Raw genomic sequence first — 15,784 nt, 5'->3', positions numbered from 1 at the left:
TACTAAAGGACCCGTAAAGACCCCTAGTTTGTGTAAGTGAAAACATTTATAAACCTGTGCCAGCTAAGGATATATTTAAAATGAGTAAGAGCTGAAGTCTGTGTTTGACAGAATACTGACAGATACAGTAACATTCTGATAAGTTATTTAATAAAAAAACAACAAAAAACTTTGTATTTTACAAAGTTTACCACCCAGGTTTAAAGTTTGAATTGATTGATGGATTAATAAACATCTAAATAGATGATTGAATATAATTGAAAATGTATATTTTCTGAAGTTTTAGTGTTACATATGGGCAAGGAACAGTCTGGTAGCTACAACAAACTATTAACATTTGGCCTCTGATTGGTGAATACAGTCACACTGGGAGAAATGTATGTTCGAGATAAGAATGAACTTTTTGTGTATTTTGCAGGAGGAGTCTCAAAACTTCTGTCTCTACATCTTTAGAATTTACTGTTCAATTGTTAAATGATGGGCGCCCGGATAGCTCAGCTGGTAGAGCGGGCCCCCATATATAGAGGTTTACTCCTCGACGCAGCGGCCGCGGGTTTGACTCCGACCTGCGGCCCTTTGCTGCATGTCATTCCCCGGCTCTCTCCCCATTCATTTCTTCAGCTTTCCTATCAATAAAGGCCTAAAAATGCCCAAAAAATAATCTTAAAAATAAAAGAAATTGTTAAATGTTGGAGTAGATGTAAAAGTAGAATTACAGATACTTGTGTTAAAAAATAAGTACTGATTTAACTTATTTACTCAAGTAAAAGTAACAGGCTTGGAAATTTACTTAAAGTATAAAAGTAGCCTTGCTACCTGGACCACACAAATGTCAGATAAGGCCTTGATAAGGATGATTGGGAATGTCTTGCTACTTCTCTGCCGAATCTCCGAGATCTCCGCTTTCTTCATTTTCAATCATGTCGCCGTCCGTACTACTATGTGCTAACGTTACCGCCATCAAGCCGCAATGATTTGCCGCGAATGAATTCGGCCGAATCTGTCGAGTCGTCTTGTAGTGGTGCGTCTAGTGCAACATATATTCCCATCCAAGTGTTTAGGCAACGTCACACCAATACATCCATGGGTCACACACGGGTTGGGTTTAGTAAAAGAATAACTGGGTTGGCAAAGAAAAAAACGACGGTTGAGTTTAGGACCCGATCCCCGGTCTCCTGACTCCTGTGTTGTTTGACCCATCCTCCACCCCGACCAACCTCCCTACGCAGAATTTCGCCCTTTTCATACGCCCTTTCATGCGTAAATTGACACGCAATTGCAAGTAATGTAAGTCAACGGAGGCCAAACGCCGTTGATAAACATACGAATTGGCGTGTCATACATACGCCACTTCTTGAGATATGTCTGCAATTAGATTGAATTTGGTATTGACGCGAAAAATAATAATGGTAACTCCATTGAAATTATTTGAAACTAAAGTAACGAGCCAATTTTGTAAAATGTAAGGAGTAAAAGTAAAAAGTCAGCATAAAAATAAACAGGAGCTTAGCCTCACCCAAGACGATTGTGATTGGTTTAAAGAAATGCCAATACACCAGAGCACATTTTCCTCCCATCCAGGAATGCTGTGTGGACTAGCCAGACCTTCCTCCGCAGCGCTGTGGATGAAGGTCTGGCAAAGCGAGACTAGTGATAACAGATTCATGAGCGGAATCGCAAAATTGAGAATTTAAAAAACCTATAAGAAAGATTGTACAGGGATCTATATCAAGTCAGAGCTAAAAACTAACTGGAGATTTGAAATACGTCTAAGTTTCCAACCAAGCCGCCCCTGCTGTAACTGTGGTTTAAAAAACGTCTTAAAATACATAAAAAATTATTCCCAGTGGTTTAGGCCTGGTGGGGGTCAACTTAGGCTTGGTGGGCCACCTGGCTTGCAACACACTGGGGGAAACCCTGCAGTGCATTTAAAAAAAGTGACTGTTGACTTTTGGTTTGACACGGGACACAAACCCCCGGTCTCCTGAATTAAATGACCCCAACCTTCCTCCTTACACGGAGATTGGCGCTTTTATATTTTGTCACCTAACATCCACAATAATTACTCCACCCACCGCTAACTACCAACGTAAATATGGGTCCTTATAAACTGCTTGCACGATCGAGCTATACGGCCGTTTTCTGGGTCATAACAGGGATGCACTGAATCCAGGATTCGGACGAATATTGGGCTTTTTGGTGGGGTTGGGTTTCTGCCGAACCTTAGAATTTTCTCCCAGGGAACCGAACCCTATGCTTGCACTCGGCGCGCTACGCTGGTCGCTGTAATGATGGCGGCGTTGATTACGGGAAGGTGTTTACGTAGGTGGAGCGTTCAATGCAGCAGGCTGTGAGAAAGTGGACATGGAACTGGTGAGCAGAAAAAGTTGTTGTTTGGCAGTACTTTCAGTCAAAAGAAGTCCATTCAAGTCCAGCTACATGTTCAATTTGCAAGGCTGATTTGTCTGGTGGTGGCGAGGACCGTAAACTATACACAGCATGGCCGCTGAAACATCCAACAAAACCAGACAGGAGCCAAAATGCAGCAACTTCAAGTACGACAAAGGAAAGACAGGCACTGTTTACTTCATTCATGTGTTTACTGGGTTCATGGACTGAGGATGGGAGGAGGAGTCAGCACAATCTCAACCAGGGGATTTGGTATTCGGTCGAACCCCAAAAATCTGGATTCGGTGCATCCCTATTATAAACTGCTTGCACGATCGACCTATACGGACGTTTTCTAGGTCAGAACGGTCTATGCTATGATCAACAGCAGATCAAGCTGAAAATAAAGCAGTTTTCTTCTGAGATTTTTCACCTGAACACAGTGACGTTTCTAATGTTCATTCTTTAAGCAAACTTTGTAACTTTGATGGTCTGACAATCACCATTTTTACAGTATTGTTGCTGTTTTTTTAGCGTTGTTTAGCGAGTGACTGCATGGCTGTAGTTTGTCAGAGATATTACGTAAAACCAGGTTTGTGGTTGTTGATTGTCATGTTGAGAAAATAAAAGTTCACTTGAGTCGTTTCTGTATCCAAAGTGAAGTCTGCTCTCCAATAATTTCAGTTGGTGAATTTAAGATTAAGATTATTTATTTCCTTCAGTGTCATTAGAGAGCCTGTTACATCAATGTGTAAAGAAATATACAACTAATGATGACTACAAGCTTCATTTAATGAAAGGAACAACAATGAAAGGTTGATGTTAGGGTTCAGAGTTTCTACTCTGAATATATAGTTAGTGTATTTCTTCTCTTTTTAAGATTTGTATTGACTTTGGTTTACTCGTAGGATCTCTGTTGATGAATCTGTATTAATAAACCTTTAGGGATTTCCCGATCAGCTTTTTTAAAGGTCCCATGGCATGAAAACTTTATGAGGTTTTTAACATTAAAATGCGTTTCCCCAGCCTGCTTATGGTCCCCCAGTGGATAGAAATGGTGATAGGTGTAAACTGAGCCCTGGGTATCCTGCTCTGCCTTTGAGAAAATGAAAGCTCAGATGGGCCAATCTGGAATCTTCTCCTTATGAGGTCATAAGGAGCAAGGTTACCTCCCCTTTCTCTGCTTTCCCGCCGCCTACAGCTGCCCAGAGAATTTGGCCCACCCATGAGAAAACAGAGCTACAACCGTTTCCGCAAGCTGGTCAAGGTCACACCCCCACCACCCACCTTGCCCCTCCTCTCTCCTCCTCAATAGCATTTAAAGCTACAGACACAGAAATTGTACATCCTAAGGAAAGCTCATTGTGGGACTCTAGTGGCTTTAATGCTGCACCAAGGCTGAATTTCGGGAAATAGACTTAGAAAGAGACTTCAGATACAGTATTAGGGGACCAATAAGGTCTATATAAAAGCTTACAAAAAGCAGCATGTCATAGGACCTTTAATATCTGCCGATACCGAATCCCTAACTGATACTTGTAGTTGCTCAGATAATAGATCTGCAAACCTTTTCTTTGTTTATAAATACAACTAAGTAACTAAAGTATGTCTTATGCTTAATACATGAGTCTTTTCTCTCAACATCAAAACAGTTCTCTTTAGTAACCCTCTTTAGCGCCTTCTTTCATCGGACCAAGTTTACCAGAACACAAGGATCAATCTGAGACAAAGAGTTCAGTTAAGCAAATTTACTGAGTCCAGCATAAGAGTTACAACACAGCTGTGGGTTCACAAAAACAGAGTCTAAGTTTCCCTAGCAACAGACATCAAGTCAGAGCTGGTCCACCAAGATCTCGTCTGAAGTGAACCCTGATCTGAGTTTTAGCTTTATTCTCTCCTCACAGGGGGCAGGGGCGCCGCCAGGAATTTTGGGCCCCATGACAAAAAATCAAATTGGGCCCCCTCTGCGCAGCTGTTGTCACCACATCTCTAGGACCTAACTGTCCCATCAAAAGCTTTACATAACTCTAATTATGTTTGCTTCTTGTAGTTCAATACTAGTACTAGCACAATATTTAATTTACATTGTACATGCATGCAAGTCTCATATGCAGTTCACTATTTGATGCAAGATTAAAAGCAACCATAAAAAATGTGCTGAAGGCCATCTTTTACAGTCTCAATGTATTTTTATTGTAAAATTTGACAAAATGGAAATTTATCTTAACAAAATGATTGATTATTAATTATTATAATTATTAACAAAAGATTTTAAAAAAGAAAAATGAACAAACTTAAATATATATTAACTTTTAAATCAAAATAAATTGACATCATCCTCTCAAAACAATGAAAACAGCAGATGTTTTAACTTAGCTGCACATATATGCCAACAAGAAAGAAAGTTACTTGGCAACATTGTGGTCACTGTAGTTCTGGCGCATCTACTGACTGCAACTAAACCCCGTCACTGAGTGCGATAAGGCAGGACCAAACCATTTCATGCAGATACAGGGGAGTGGTCAATATGGATGTTTACTTTTTGGTCAATGGGGATATTTAACTTTTACTGCCAAAAACAAGTAAAACAAAGAGATCATTAATTGTATCATTATATTTGAAATATATATACACTGAATGATGATGGTTTAATAATTTTATATTAGTTTTTACCTATTTTTTGGGGCCCCTGTCAGTCATGGGCACTTGGAATTGTCCTAACTTTTCCCCCCTATACAGGGCCCCTGCAGGGCGGTGTCTATAGTTTCTAGACACAAATTGTTCTCTTCACAAACACACACACACAAGGTCTAAGGTGTAACTTTAACTACCTTTCCTGGGTTTCTGCCGGAAGAGAGACGGAGCAGGGACCCCCTACCACAAATATTATAAAATGTTGCCTACAACTGGACCTACGATAACTTGTAGGGCGGACTACCTTTTTTTGCATAGAATACTAAGCTATTAACATTTGTTTGACTGATTTTATAAATCTTTTTTTTTATGTTAAACATACATGTGGCACTGTGAATCCACTGTATCTGTGGATGGCCTTAGTGACTACCTTACCTATGGGCCAGTTTGCTTATAATATGTTGGATTAATTTGGGGGCCCCACTGCATTGACTCTGAGGACCCCGTAGGGGTCACGGACGACCTGTTGAAGATCCCAGCCATAAAGGCTTAAACTATAGTTAAAGGCTAACGGTAGGTTTCCACACAGCTAAATTTCGCTTTGCTCTCATTGAGGTCGAATGTGTCGAAATTCGCCCTGATTGAGCGAGATGAGAGCGAATCGCCGAGGGGAGCTAAATAAAGTTGACGAAAGTTTAACTTTATTCAAATGAGGACTACTCGAGAACCAATCAGGTCCGTGTGTTTGTGTTTGGAGGCGGGAGTTACAAAAAAAGTCTGACCAAGATGGCGGAGGTTATCAGCGCTGTATCATGAAGATTTTGATGTGATTAAAATTTTTCTATCTTATTTCTATCAACACAAATTGTATTTTATATGACACACAAACTTAATTAGGGCACATACACCACTAAATAGATCACATAGGTTAGTTTAAACACTCAAACTTTTCAGCCAGCCGACAGGCTAATCTCTAGCATGTTCGGAAATTGGATTTCATTGTAGCATTTGTTGGATTTCATGTTTTGTTGGCGAACATTGACGCTTGTAGCAACAAGGATTGTTGTTTATATGTCACACAAACTTAAACACCACCAAATAGACCACTGTAGATAGTTTAAACACTCAAAATGATTCAGCTAGCCGACAGGTCACCCACTAGCATGTTCGGACATTGCATTTCATTGTAAGCATAGCAAGGCAGCTAGGCTACATAGCCAGGTTACCAGAGCATTTATGAGCTAACATTTTACCGATGGTTTGCTGCTGTGTATTTTTACCGCCCTTTGTCTTCCGACAGCCCGGGACATTTAAAAAAATTTTGCGGTCTTGCGTGTTGTTTTCGCGACCACGCCCCCGAGGCAAACTTTCACTGGCCGAAATTCGCGAGGTGTTTCGCTGTGTGGAGCCCTACCGTTAAGCTTAACCCTGACTTCCTTTAACCACTTCCTCAATGACTGCACACAGCTCTTTTGTGAGCACAAATACAACTTTAACTGCTAATATTCTACAATCGGGTCATCCCTAATAACTTGTACGCTATTCTTTTTATTGTCTTCTCTGCGGCGGAACAATAACGTTGATGTTGACTCACGGCGTCGGAGGGTTACTTGCAGTCGCAGAGCAGCGCGGCGCCTCTCAGCGTCCAGTGCTCCGCTGGCTGGACGCTGCGCAGCAGCAGAGAGAAGATGAAGTTCAGGTCGGTCCGACGCGGTTTCTTATAGACGGGACACGAGTACAGGCTGACGGCAGCCGCTGCACCCCCGCCCACGCCAGCGGCGGCGGCGCTGACGGCATAGACGTGGACCACGGGGAGAGGAGTGAAGAGGACCTGAGGGGGACACAGCACAGAGGGGGTTTTATCTTGTAGTATTACGCTTCGGCTACATTACAGCGTAAACGTATGTGACAGTTAGCTGAAATCTTTTAACCGTTTCCAACTGCAGCGCCACACGGTGTAGGATGGTGTGAGTCACAGGCGAGATGCAGACACACACACACACACAGACACAGACACACGCACACACACAGACACATACGCACAGAGACACACACACAGACAGACACACATGCACACAGACACACACACACGCACACAGACACACAGAAAAACACACAAACAGACACACACACACACACACACACACACACACACAAACAAGCACACAGACACACGCACACACACACAGACACACATGCACACAGACGCACACACAGACGGACACACGTGCACACAGACAGACACACACACACACACACACACACACACAGAAACACACAAAAACACACACAGACACACACACAAACACACACACACACACACACACACACACACACAAACACACACACGCACACAGATACACATGCACACAGACACACAAACAGAAAAACACACACACAGACACACACACAGAGACAAACACACACACACACAGACAAACAAGCACACAGACACACGCACACACACACTAACCTTGGGCGGGGCCTCCGAGAGCTTGGCGCTGCGGCGGTCCCATCCCGCCCCGTCCAGGAAGAGGCCGTAGATGTAGACTCCGCCCACTTCCTCTGGGGGCGGAGCGGACACGTCCTCCCTCATCATCTTGGTCACGTCGTTGCTAAGGGTGACGGTATCCAAGGCCCAGCCCCTGGACAGGTTGGCGCGCGTCGTCTCCTGGCGCATGGCGGTCAGAAAACCCTGCCACGAAAACAACACAAATCAACGTTCCCTGTCCTGAGTAGAGGTCAGGTCTGCGTAATGACAAGGCACACCTGCACTGAAAAAAGTCTAACATTGCTGTTGTTCATTTAATGTGTATTTTCTCATTGAAATCGCATTAAATTATTACTTTTTTCATTTAAAGTAAACGTTCTAGTTTATGTTTATGGTTTAATCCATTTTTTTATATGGATACAATATAAATTGGCAGCGGGACATTAAACTGAATTTATTCATTTGATCAGAGCATTTTTATTAGATTAAGCATGACTTGCACATGCGCATTGTTGAGTTTAAGATCCCGCACTCTGAAAGGATTTAAAAAAAAAAGGGAAGCAGCCACCAATCAGTTGTGTTCCTGCTGTGCGACTTATTTGGAAGCTCCTGCCAGTGATCATTGCTTGTGGGAAGTTCTATTAACAATGTCATGAGGGCATTTGTGATAATTAGTAGGGCTGCTCCCCTCTTAGTCGATTAGTCGACTAATCGGTGGTTTTGGTCTTAGTCAACTTAGATCTCTTTAGTCCATTAGTCATGTTTGATGCTGATTTCATGCTGAATGACTTGTTTCTATGAAACGTACGAGCACATCTCTGGTAAACACAAGAATTAAAGTGGTGCTTTTGCATGACTCTTTGCGGAGAAACTCTGTCGATTAGTCGATACAATTAAATGAGTGTTGGTCAACTAAGAATTTCTTTAATTGAGCACAGCCCTAAATAATAAAGGACATAAATAAATGTGACATGAACATACACTATTTGGGTTACATGTGGAATGAAGTCTGAGTGTTTCTGTCACTGCATACCTTCAGGTTCCTCCACACGCAGCTTTGCGAGCGCTGTGAAATGAATGAAATCGAGCACAGCCCTAATAATTAGGCCACCCTCCTAAGTGGGCTGGGGAAAATATAGAATCTTCTCTCATCTGGGAAATTGTCTATCAGATCTACTAAGTAAAACTATATATAAATAAAAAATGAGGTGTGGTCTGCTCAGTTAACTAAAGTTATCTTTTCTATCTCATGTTTCCTCAGTTGCCCATGCATGTGGAAATGTAAAGACTGTGACAATAATTACTCAAGAAGATCTGAACTTCTGAAACACTTGATCATCGGCATTATGGACGGGCCGTGCTTACCCTTATATTTATGAGAATTGACCATGCACAAGCAAGACATAGAAAGCTCTACTGACTTATCTAAGCAAATCCCATCCTGCACACACACACACACACACACACACACACACACACACACACGCACACACACACATATACATATGCACACAGACACAAACACACACACAGATACATATGCACACACACAAAAGACACACAGACACACACTCTACACAATGACAATAAAGTTGAATCTAAAATCTAATAAAACAAATCTCAATGAGTGGCCGATTGCTCCAACAGAAGCACGGAGAAGCGCGTAGCACTGCCCCCCCACCCCGGATCTTCCCTGTGATGGACCCGTCTGGACCGACCTGTGGGTTGAAGAAGCCCGTGAGCCAGAACTGGTGGGGCCTGCCGGCGCCGATCCAGCCGCTCAGCTGCTGGTTCCTCTCCAGCAGCTCGCTGAACCAGAAGCCCAGCGTGGCCGACGGCCAGCTGAGCCGCAGCCACAGGCGAGGGATCCGGGCATCGAACATGCAGTCCAGAGCATCGCGCAGGTCCTCCGACATGATGATGGTGCCTGCAGACACACAGGTCAAACACACCGTCTCAAGGCTGATTCCTGGTTCTGATTTAGGTTCTGATTCCTGGTTCCACGCAGAGCTCTGTCCATAGCCTACGTAAGTGGCCTAATGTTTATACTTGTGTGTTGGTGTGTGTGTGTGTGTGAGAGAGAGATTGTGTATAAATTTGTGTTTGTCTGTCTGTCTGTGTGTGTGAGATTGTGTATGAATTTGTGTCTGTCTGTCTGTCTGTCTGTCTGTGTGTGTGTGTGTATGCGCGCGTGTGTGCGTCTGTGTGTGTGTGTGTGTGTCTGTGAGAGATTGTGTATGAATTTGTGTCTGTCTGTGTGTGTGTGTATGCGCGTCTGTGAGATTGTGTATAAATTTGTGTCTGTCTGTCTTGTGTGTGTGTTTGTGTGTGTCCGTGTGTGCGTGCGTCCTACCGTCGATGGCCAGTTTGAGGTCGTGTGTGTGAGAGATTGTGTATGAATTTGTGTCTGTCTGTCGTGTGTGTGCGTGTGTGTCTGTCTGTGTGTGTGTGTGTGTGTGTCTGTCTGTTTGTGTGTGTGTGAGATTGTGTATGAATTTGTGTCAGTCTGTCTTGTGTGTGTGTGTGTGTGTGTCCGTGTGTTCGTGCGTCCTACCGTCGATGGCCAGTTTGAGGTCAGTGAGCGTGCTCCGGACGATGCTGATGACCCGCTGCATGCGGTCCACTTCCTGCCGCAGGAAGATGTTCATTGGCTGAAGCGGACCCATCTTCTGCAGCTGACCTTTGACCTAAAAAACACACTCAGAGTCACTCAATATTTCAGCAGAGAAACTAACGTGAATACGAGTAATAATGGTTAACTGCTCCTCAGATCTCTGCAGGGTAAATCCAGACAGCTAGCTAGACTATCTGTCCAATCAGAGTTTTCTGTTGCACGACTAAAACTACTTTTGAACGTACACATGTTCCACCAAAACAAGTTCATTCCGGAGGCTATTTAGCAGAGGCACCGTGGCTCCCAATAATCCACTGTGGAAGAAGGTCTGGCAATGCAAGACTAAGGCTATGTTTAGACGGAAACGATCTGAAGAGAAAATGCAAAAGTGGCGTTGCGTTCTCACTTTTTATTCCGCGTTTAGACGAGCATTTTGGGGTGGAAATCTGCGTGCATATGGTGACGCGAAAGTGTGTGAGATGTGATGTAGTAATGCACGCCGGGCGGCTGGGTGGCGAAGCAAACAACAAAAGCTGACAATTTTGTCTGGACAGACGAGGAGGAGGAGTTATTGCTCCAAACAATGCACAGACACACACGGCTTACATGTGGCATACATACACGGGACACACACATACATGCGGCACACACACACACACGGCACACAAGCACACACACGGCACACACACACACACGGCTTACATGTGGCACACACACACGGCACACACAGATACACACACACATCACACATGCGGCACACACACATACATGCGGCACACACACGGCACGCACACACACACACACACACACACACGCAGCGCACATGCGGCACACACACATACATGCGGCACACACACGGCACGCACACACACACACACACACACACACGGCACACACACACACACACACACACACACACACACACACACACACACACACACACACACACACACACACACACACACACACACACACACACGTCTCACACACAAACACACTTCTCACACACACATTCACACACACACACACACACACAGTGCATTTTTACCCTTTAGACGGGAACGTGATGGAGTGTTTGTAAGATTTCCACTCTGGAGGGTCGTTTCTCACTTTTTTGCGTTTTTAAACCCCAAAAAACGCCGTCGCCGTCTAAACGAAAGGCGCATCTGATAAAATATTTTGTCGTTTTTTACCCGCGAACGTATTGGTGTAAACGGGACCCGAGTCCACCTCGACCCATGAACGCACCTGGTGCGGGACGTAGTCAGGCGGCAGCTTCTCCAGCATCTCCCCGGCCAGCCTCTGCACGCTGGCCTCCCTGGTCTCCCCGGCCCCGCCCCCGCTGTCCTTCGGTTGGATGTTGATGATGGTGCTGAGCGTCTCATTGGCCAGGTTGGTCTGGTAGGTGATGTCAGCGTTGGGGTGGAGCCCAAAGACCTGCAAACAGGGTAACACTAAGTTTGTCTACAAGCTCCTCTGTAGTCAGTAGAGTTTAACTCTTGTGTTGTCTTCAGATCAACACTTTTGTTGCTTTTTTCAAAGTTGTTTTTTTATTTTTTAAGTTTTGGTCGTTTTTTTTTCAACATTTTTATAGCTTTTTCAGATGTTTTGGTCAGTTTTTTTCATCGTTTCTGTCCTTTTTTCCAATGTTTTTGGCGTGTTCTTCTTGTGTTTATGATGGTTTTATTTATCAGTGTGGTTCCTGAAGTAAAAATCCCATCGATTTTATCCGAATGTCTAAATCACCAGAGGTAGACTGACCCCGAGCTACGAGGTTGTAAAACGAAAGTTCCTGCTCCTCTAGAAGTCTGTATGAAAAACATGTTTTCTTTCGCAATCTTATGGAAAAAATGCTACACTATCCAAAATATTAAGCGTAACAGCGACGTCTCTGATTGGTGGAGCTTGCTGTTACCATGGAAGTATTTACTGTACCCACGAAACCGCGAACGGCTAGAGCGTGCTTCCACTATTCAAGTGTATGATAGTTGTTGTTTTCATATATATTTTTATTGCGATTTTCATATTGAATCTGCCATTTTAAACAATGAAATGAAGACATTATAACCCAATCTGGAAGTCTATGATAGTTCTGTTCAGTGTTGTACCTTAGCCGTTTTCAAAATGTTGTTTTGCCAAATCAAATGTTTTATGGTCACGATTCATCTCGTAGCTGGCTGGCTATAAATAAAAAAGAAAATACAGAGCAGACTCCGCAATCTAAAAGATTGAGTTTGGTCTGGTGATAGCCAGACTAGGCTGCCTTGATTCCGGGCTTAAAAGTTTTTATTTAAGCATTTAATGAAACGTAAATGCAGACATTGAATGGGGGGAAAATACATCCTGGACCCGAGCCTTTAAAAAAGTGGGCACTCACTCTTATTGAGCTCTATAAAAACACCAGTGTGGACCAGGGATGCACCGAATCCAGGATTGGGCTTCTGATTCGGCTGAATACTGGGCTTTTTGACAGGGTTCTGCCAAACCTTAGAATGTTTTCCCCCCGAACCGAACCCGAACGCTTGCACTACGCGCGTTACGCTGATCGCCGTAATGGTAAAGGTATTTACTAGGGGTGTGCAAAAAAATTTATTCATATTCAAATCGCGATTCAAGCTCTACCGATTCAACATCAATTCATAGAATTCCAAAAATCGATTAATATTTTAAAAATAATAATTGTATGTCTACTGCAATCACATGGGAAAAGTAACTACATTTACATACTGTTAATAGTTTGGTTTTTTTTAAATCGAAAATTATTTGTGAATCGAGAATCGAATCATGACATTTTCCGAATCGTGTTTAGGTAGGTGGAGCGTTCAATGCACCAGGCTGTGAGAAAGTGGACATGGATCTGGTGAGCAGTAGGCTGTGAGAAAGTGGACATGGATCTGGTGAGCAGTAGGCTGTGAGAAAGTGGACATGGATCTGGTGAGCAGTAGGCTGTGAGAAAGTGGACATGGATCTGGTGAGCAGTAGGCTGTGAGAAAGTGGACATGGATCTGGTGAGCAGTAGGCTGTGAGAAAGTGGACATGGATCTGGTGAGCAGTAGGCTGTGAGAAAGTGGACATGCAACTGGTGAGCAGAAAAAGTGTGGCAGTACTTTCAGTCAAAAGAAGGCCATTCAAGTCCAGCTACATGTTCAATCTGTTCAATCTGGTGGGGGTGAGGACCCTAAACTATACACAGATAGTGTATAGTTATCTAAACAATCTATAAACATTTGGTCTGAAACATCTGAAAGAATACAAGTTGTGCACGAAGGAATTTTCAGACAGCAGCCAGAATGCAGCAACTTCAGGTAGGGCAAAGGAAGGACAGTCCCCGTTTACTTCATTCATGTGTTTACTGGGTTCATGGACTGAGGACGGGAGGAGGAGTCAGCACAATCTCAACCAGGGGGTTCAAGATTCGGCCAAACCCCAAAAATCTGGATTTGGTGCATCCCTAGTGTGGACGTGTCACTTAGCTCAGACATCGAGCCTCTATGTTTTGCACCCTGCTGTGTTTTCGAGCGTGCTCTGACCTCAGGAGAGTCGACCAGCGGCAGGGCCTCGATGTGCTGCAGGACGTCCTGGACCGTCTTGGCCCTCCCAGGGATGCTGTAGCCCTTGTAGAAGCAGAACTTGTCACTGAAGGTGTACTCGCTGAACCAGACCCGAGTGAAGGTGTTGAGGAGATGTTTGTCCAAGTCGTCTGTCACCCGGCCGCCGTACTGGACCTCGCCTGGGTTAGGACACGAAGACACAGAGTCAGGGGGGAAGCTTTTCTAAAACTATCTCACGAACTGATGATCTTATGCCGTCAGCTGCTTCACTCAGGCAGTCAGAGGTTTAGTGCTTGGCCCAAGAGGTGGACTACTAGCCAGTCAGAAGCAGAGTATGAGGGTGTGCCCTGACAGTACCTAGGTAAGGACTACTAGCCAGTCAGAAGCAGAGTATGAGGGCGTGTCCTGACAGTACCTAGGTAATGACTACTAGCCAGTCAGAAGCAGAGTATGAGGGCGTGTCCTGACAGTACCTAGGTAAGGACTACTAGCCAGTCAGAAGCAGAGTATGAGGGCGTGTCCTGACAGTACCTAGGTAAGGACTACTAGCCAGTCAGAATCAGAGTATGAGGGCGTGCCCTGACAGTACCTAGGTAAGGACTACTAGCCAGTCAGAAGCAGAGTATGAGGGCGTGCCCTGACAGTACCTAGGTAAGGACTACTAGCCAGTCAGAAGCAGAGTATGAGGGCGTGTCCTGACAGTACCTAGGTAAGGACTACTAGCCAGTCAGAAGCAGAGTATGAGGGCGTGCCCTGACAGTACCTAGGTAAGGACTACTAGCCAGTCAGAAGCAGAGTATGAGGGCGTGCCCTGACAGTACCTAGGTAAGGACTACTAGCCAGTCAGAAGCAGAGTATGAGGGCGTGCCCTGACAGTACCTAGGTAAGGACTACTAGCCAGTCAGAAGCAGAGTATGAGGGCGTGTCCTGACAGTGCAATACCTAGGTAAGGACTACTAGCCAGTCAGAAGCAGAGTATGAGGGTGTGCCCTGACAGTACCTAGGTAAGGACTACTAGCCAGTCAGAAGCAGAGTATGAGGGCGTGCCCTGACAGTACCTAGGTAAGGACTACTAGCCAGTCAGAAGCAGAGTATGAGGGCGTGTCCTGACAGTACCTAGGTAAGGACTACTAGCCAGTCAGAAGCAGAGTATGAGGGCGTGCCCTGACAGTACCTAGGTAAGGACTACTAGCCAGTCAGAAGCAGAGTATGAGGGCGTGCCCTGACAGTACCTAGGTAAGGACTACTAGCCAGTCAGAAGCAGAGTATGAGGGCGTGTCCTGACAGTACCTAGGTAAGGACTACTAGCCAGTCAGAAGCAGAGTATGAGGGCGTGCCCTGACAGTACCTAGGTAAGGACTACTAGCCAGTCAGAAGCAGAGTATGAGGGCGTGCCCTGACAGTACCTAGGTAAGGACTACTAGCCAGTCAGAAGCAGAGTATGAGGGCGTGCCCTGACAGTACCTAGGTAAGGACTACTAGCCAGTCAGAAGCAGAGTATGAGGGTGTGCCCTGACAGTACCTAGGTAAGGACTACTAGCCAGTCAGAAGCAGAGTATGAGGGCGTGCCCTGACAGTACCTAGGTAAGGACTACTAGCCAGTCAGAAGCAGAGTATGAGGGCGTGTCCTGACAGTACCTAGGTAAGGACTACTAGCCAGTCAGAAGCAGAGTATGAGGGCGTGTCCTGACAGTACCTAGGTAAGGACTACTAGCCAGTCAGAATCAGAGTATGAGGGCGTGCCCTGACAGTACCTAGGTAAGGACTACTAGCCAGTCAGAAGCAGAGTATGAGGGCGTGCCCTGACAGTACCTAGGTAAGGACTACTAGCCAGTCAGAAGCAGAGTATGAGGGCATGTCCTGACAGTACCTAGGTAAGGACTACTAGCCAGTCAGAAGCAGAGTATGAGGGCGTGCCCTGACAGTACCTAGGTAAGGACTACTAGCCAGTCAGAAGCAGAGTATGAGGGCGTGCCCTGACAGTACCTAGGTAAGGACTACTAGCCAGTCAGAAGCAGAGTATGAGGGCGTGCCCTGACAGTACCTAGGTAAGGACTACTAGCCAGTCAGAAGCAGAGTATGAGGGCGTGTCCTGACAGTACCTAG

General features: G+C 44.9%; 1 protein-coding gene across 1 annotated transcript in view; it reads right to left on the bottom strand.

Moving 5' to 3' along the window:
- Positions 1-5,460: 5,460 nt before the first annotated feature.
- Positions 5,461-15,784, bottom strand: part of dnah5l (dynein, axonemal, heavy chain 5 like) — a 119,540-nt gene continuing 109,216 nt past the window's right edge. The window contains exons 93-98 of the mRNA XM_028570014.1: positions 13,658-13,857; positions 11,376-11,564; positions 10,068-10,200; positions 9,232-9,440; positions 7,496-7,717; positions 5,461-6,853 (exon numbers count right to left, since the gene is read on the bottom strand). Coding sequence (XP_028425815.1) covers positions 6,629-6,853; positions 7,496-7,717; positions 9,232-9,440; positions 10,068-10,200; positions 11,376-11,564; positions 13,658-13,857 — 1,178 coding nt within the window. The 3' untranslated portion in view covers positions 5,461-6,628. The remainder of the gene's footprint in view (positions 6,854-7,495; positions 7,718-9,231; positions 9,441-10,067; positions 10,201-11,375; positions 11,565-13,657; positions 13,858-15,784) is intronic.

The sequence above is a fragment of the Perca flavescens genome, chromosome 22 (genome assembly GCF_004354835.1).
Source record: "Perca flavescens isolate YP-PL-M2 chromosome 22, PFLA_1.0, whole genome shotgun sequence".
In the NCBI taxonomy this organism is placed as follows: Eukaryota; Metazoa; Chordata; class Actinopteri; order Perciformes; family Percidae; genus Perca; species Perca flavescens.
The sequence above is the reverse complement of the archived record's forward strand: the minus strand, read 5'-3'. Positions and strand labels throughout refer to the sequence as shown.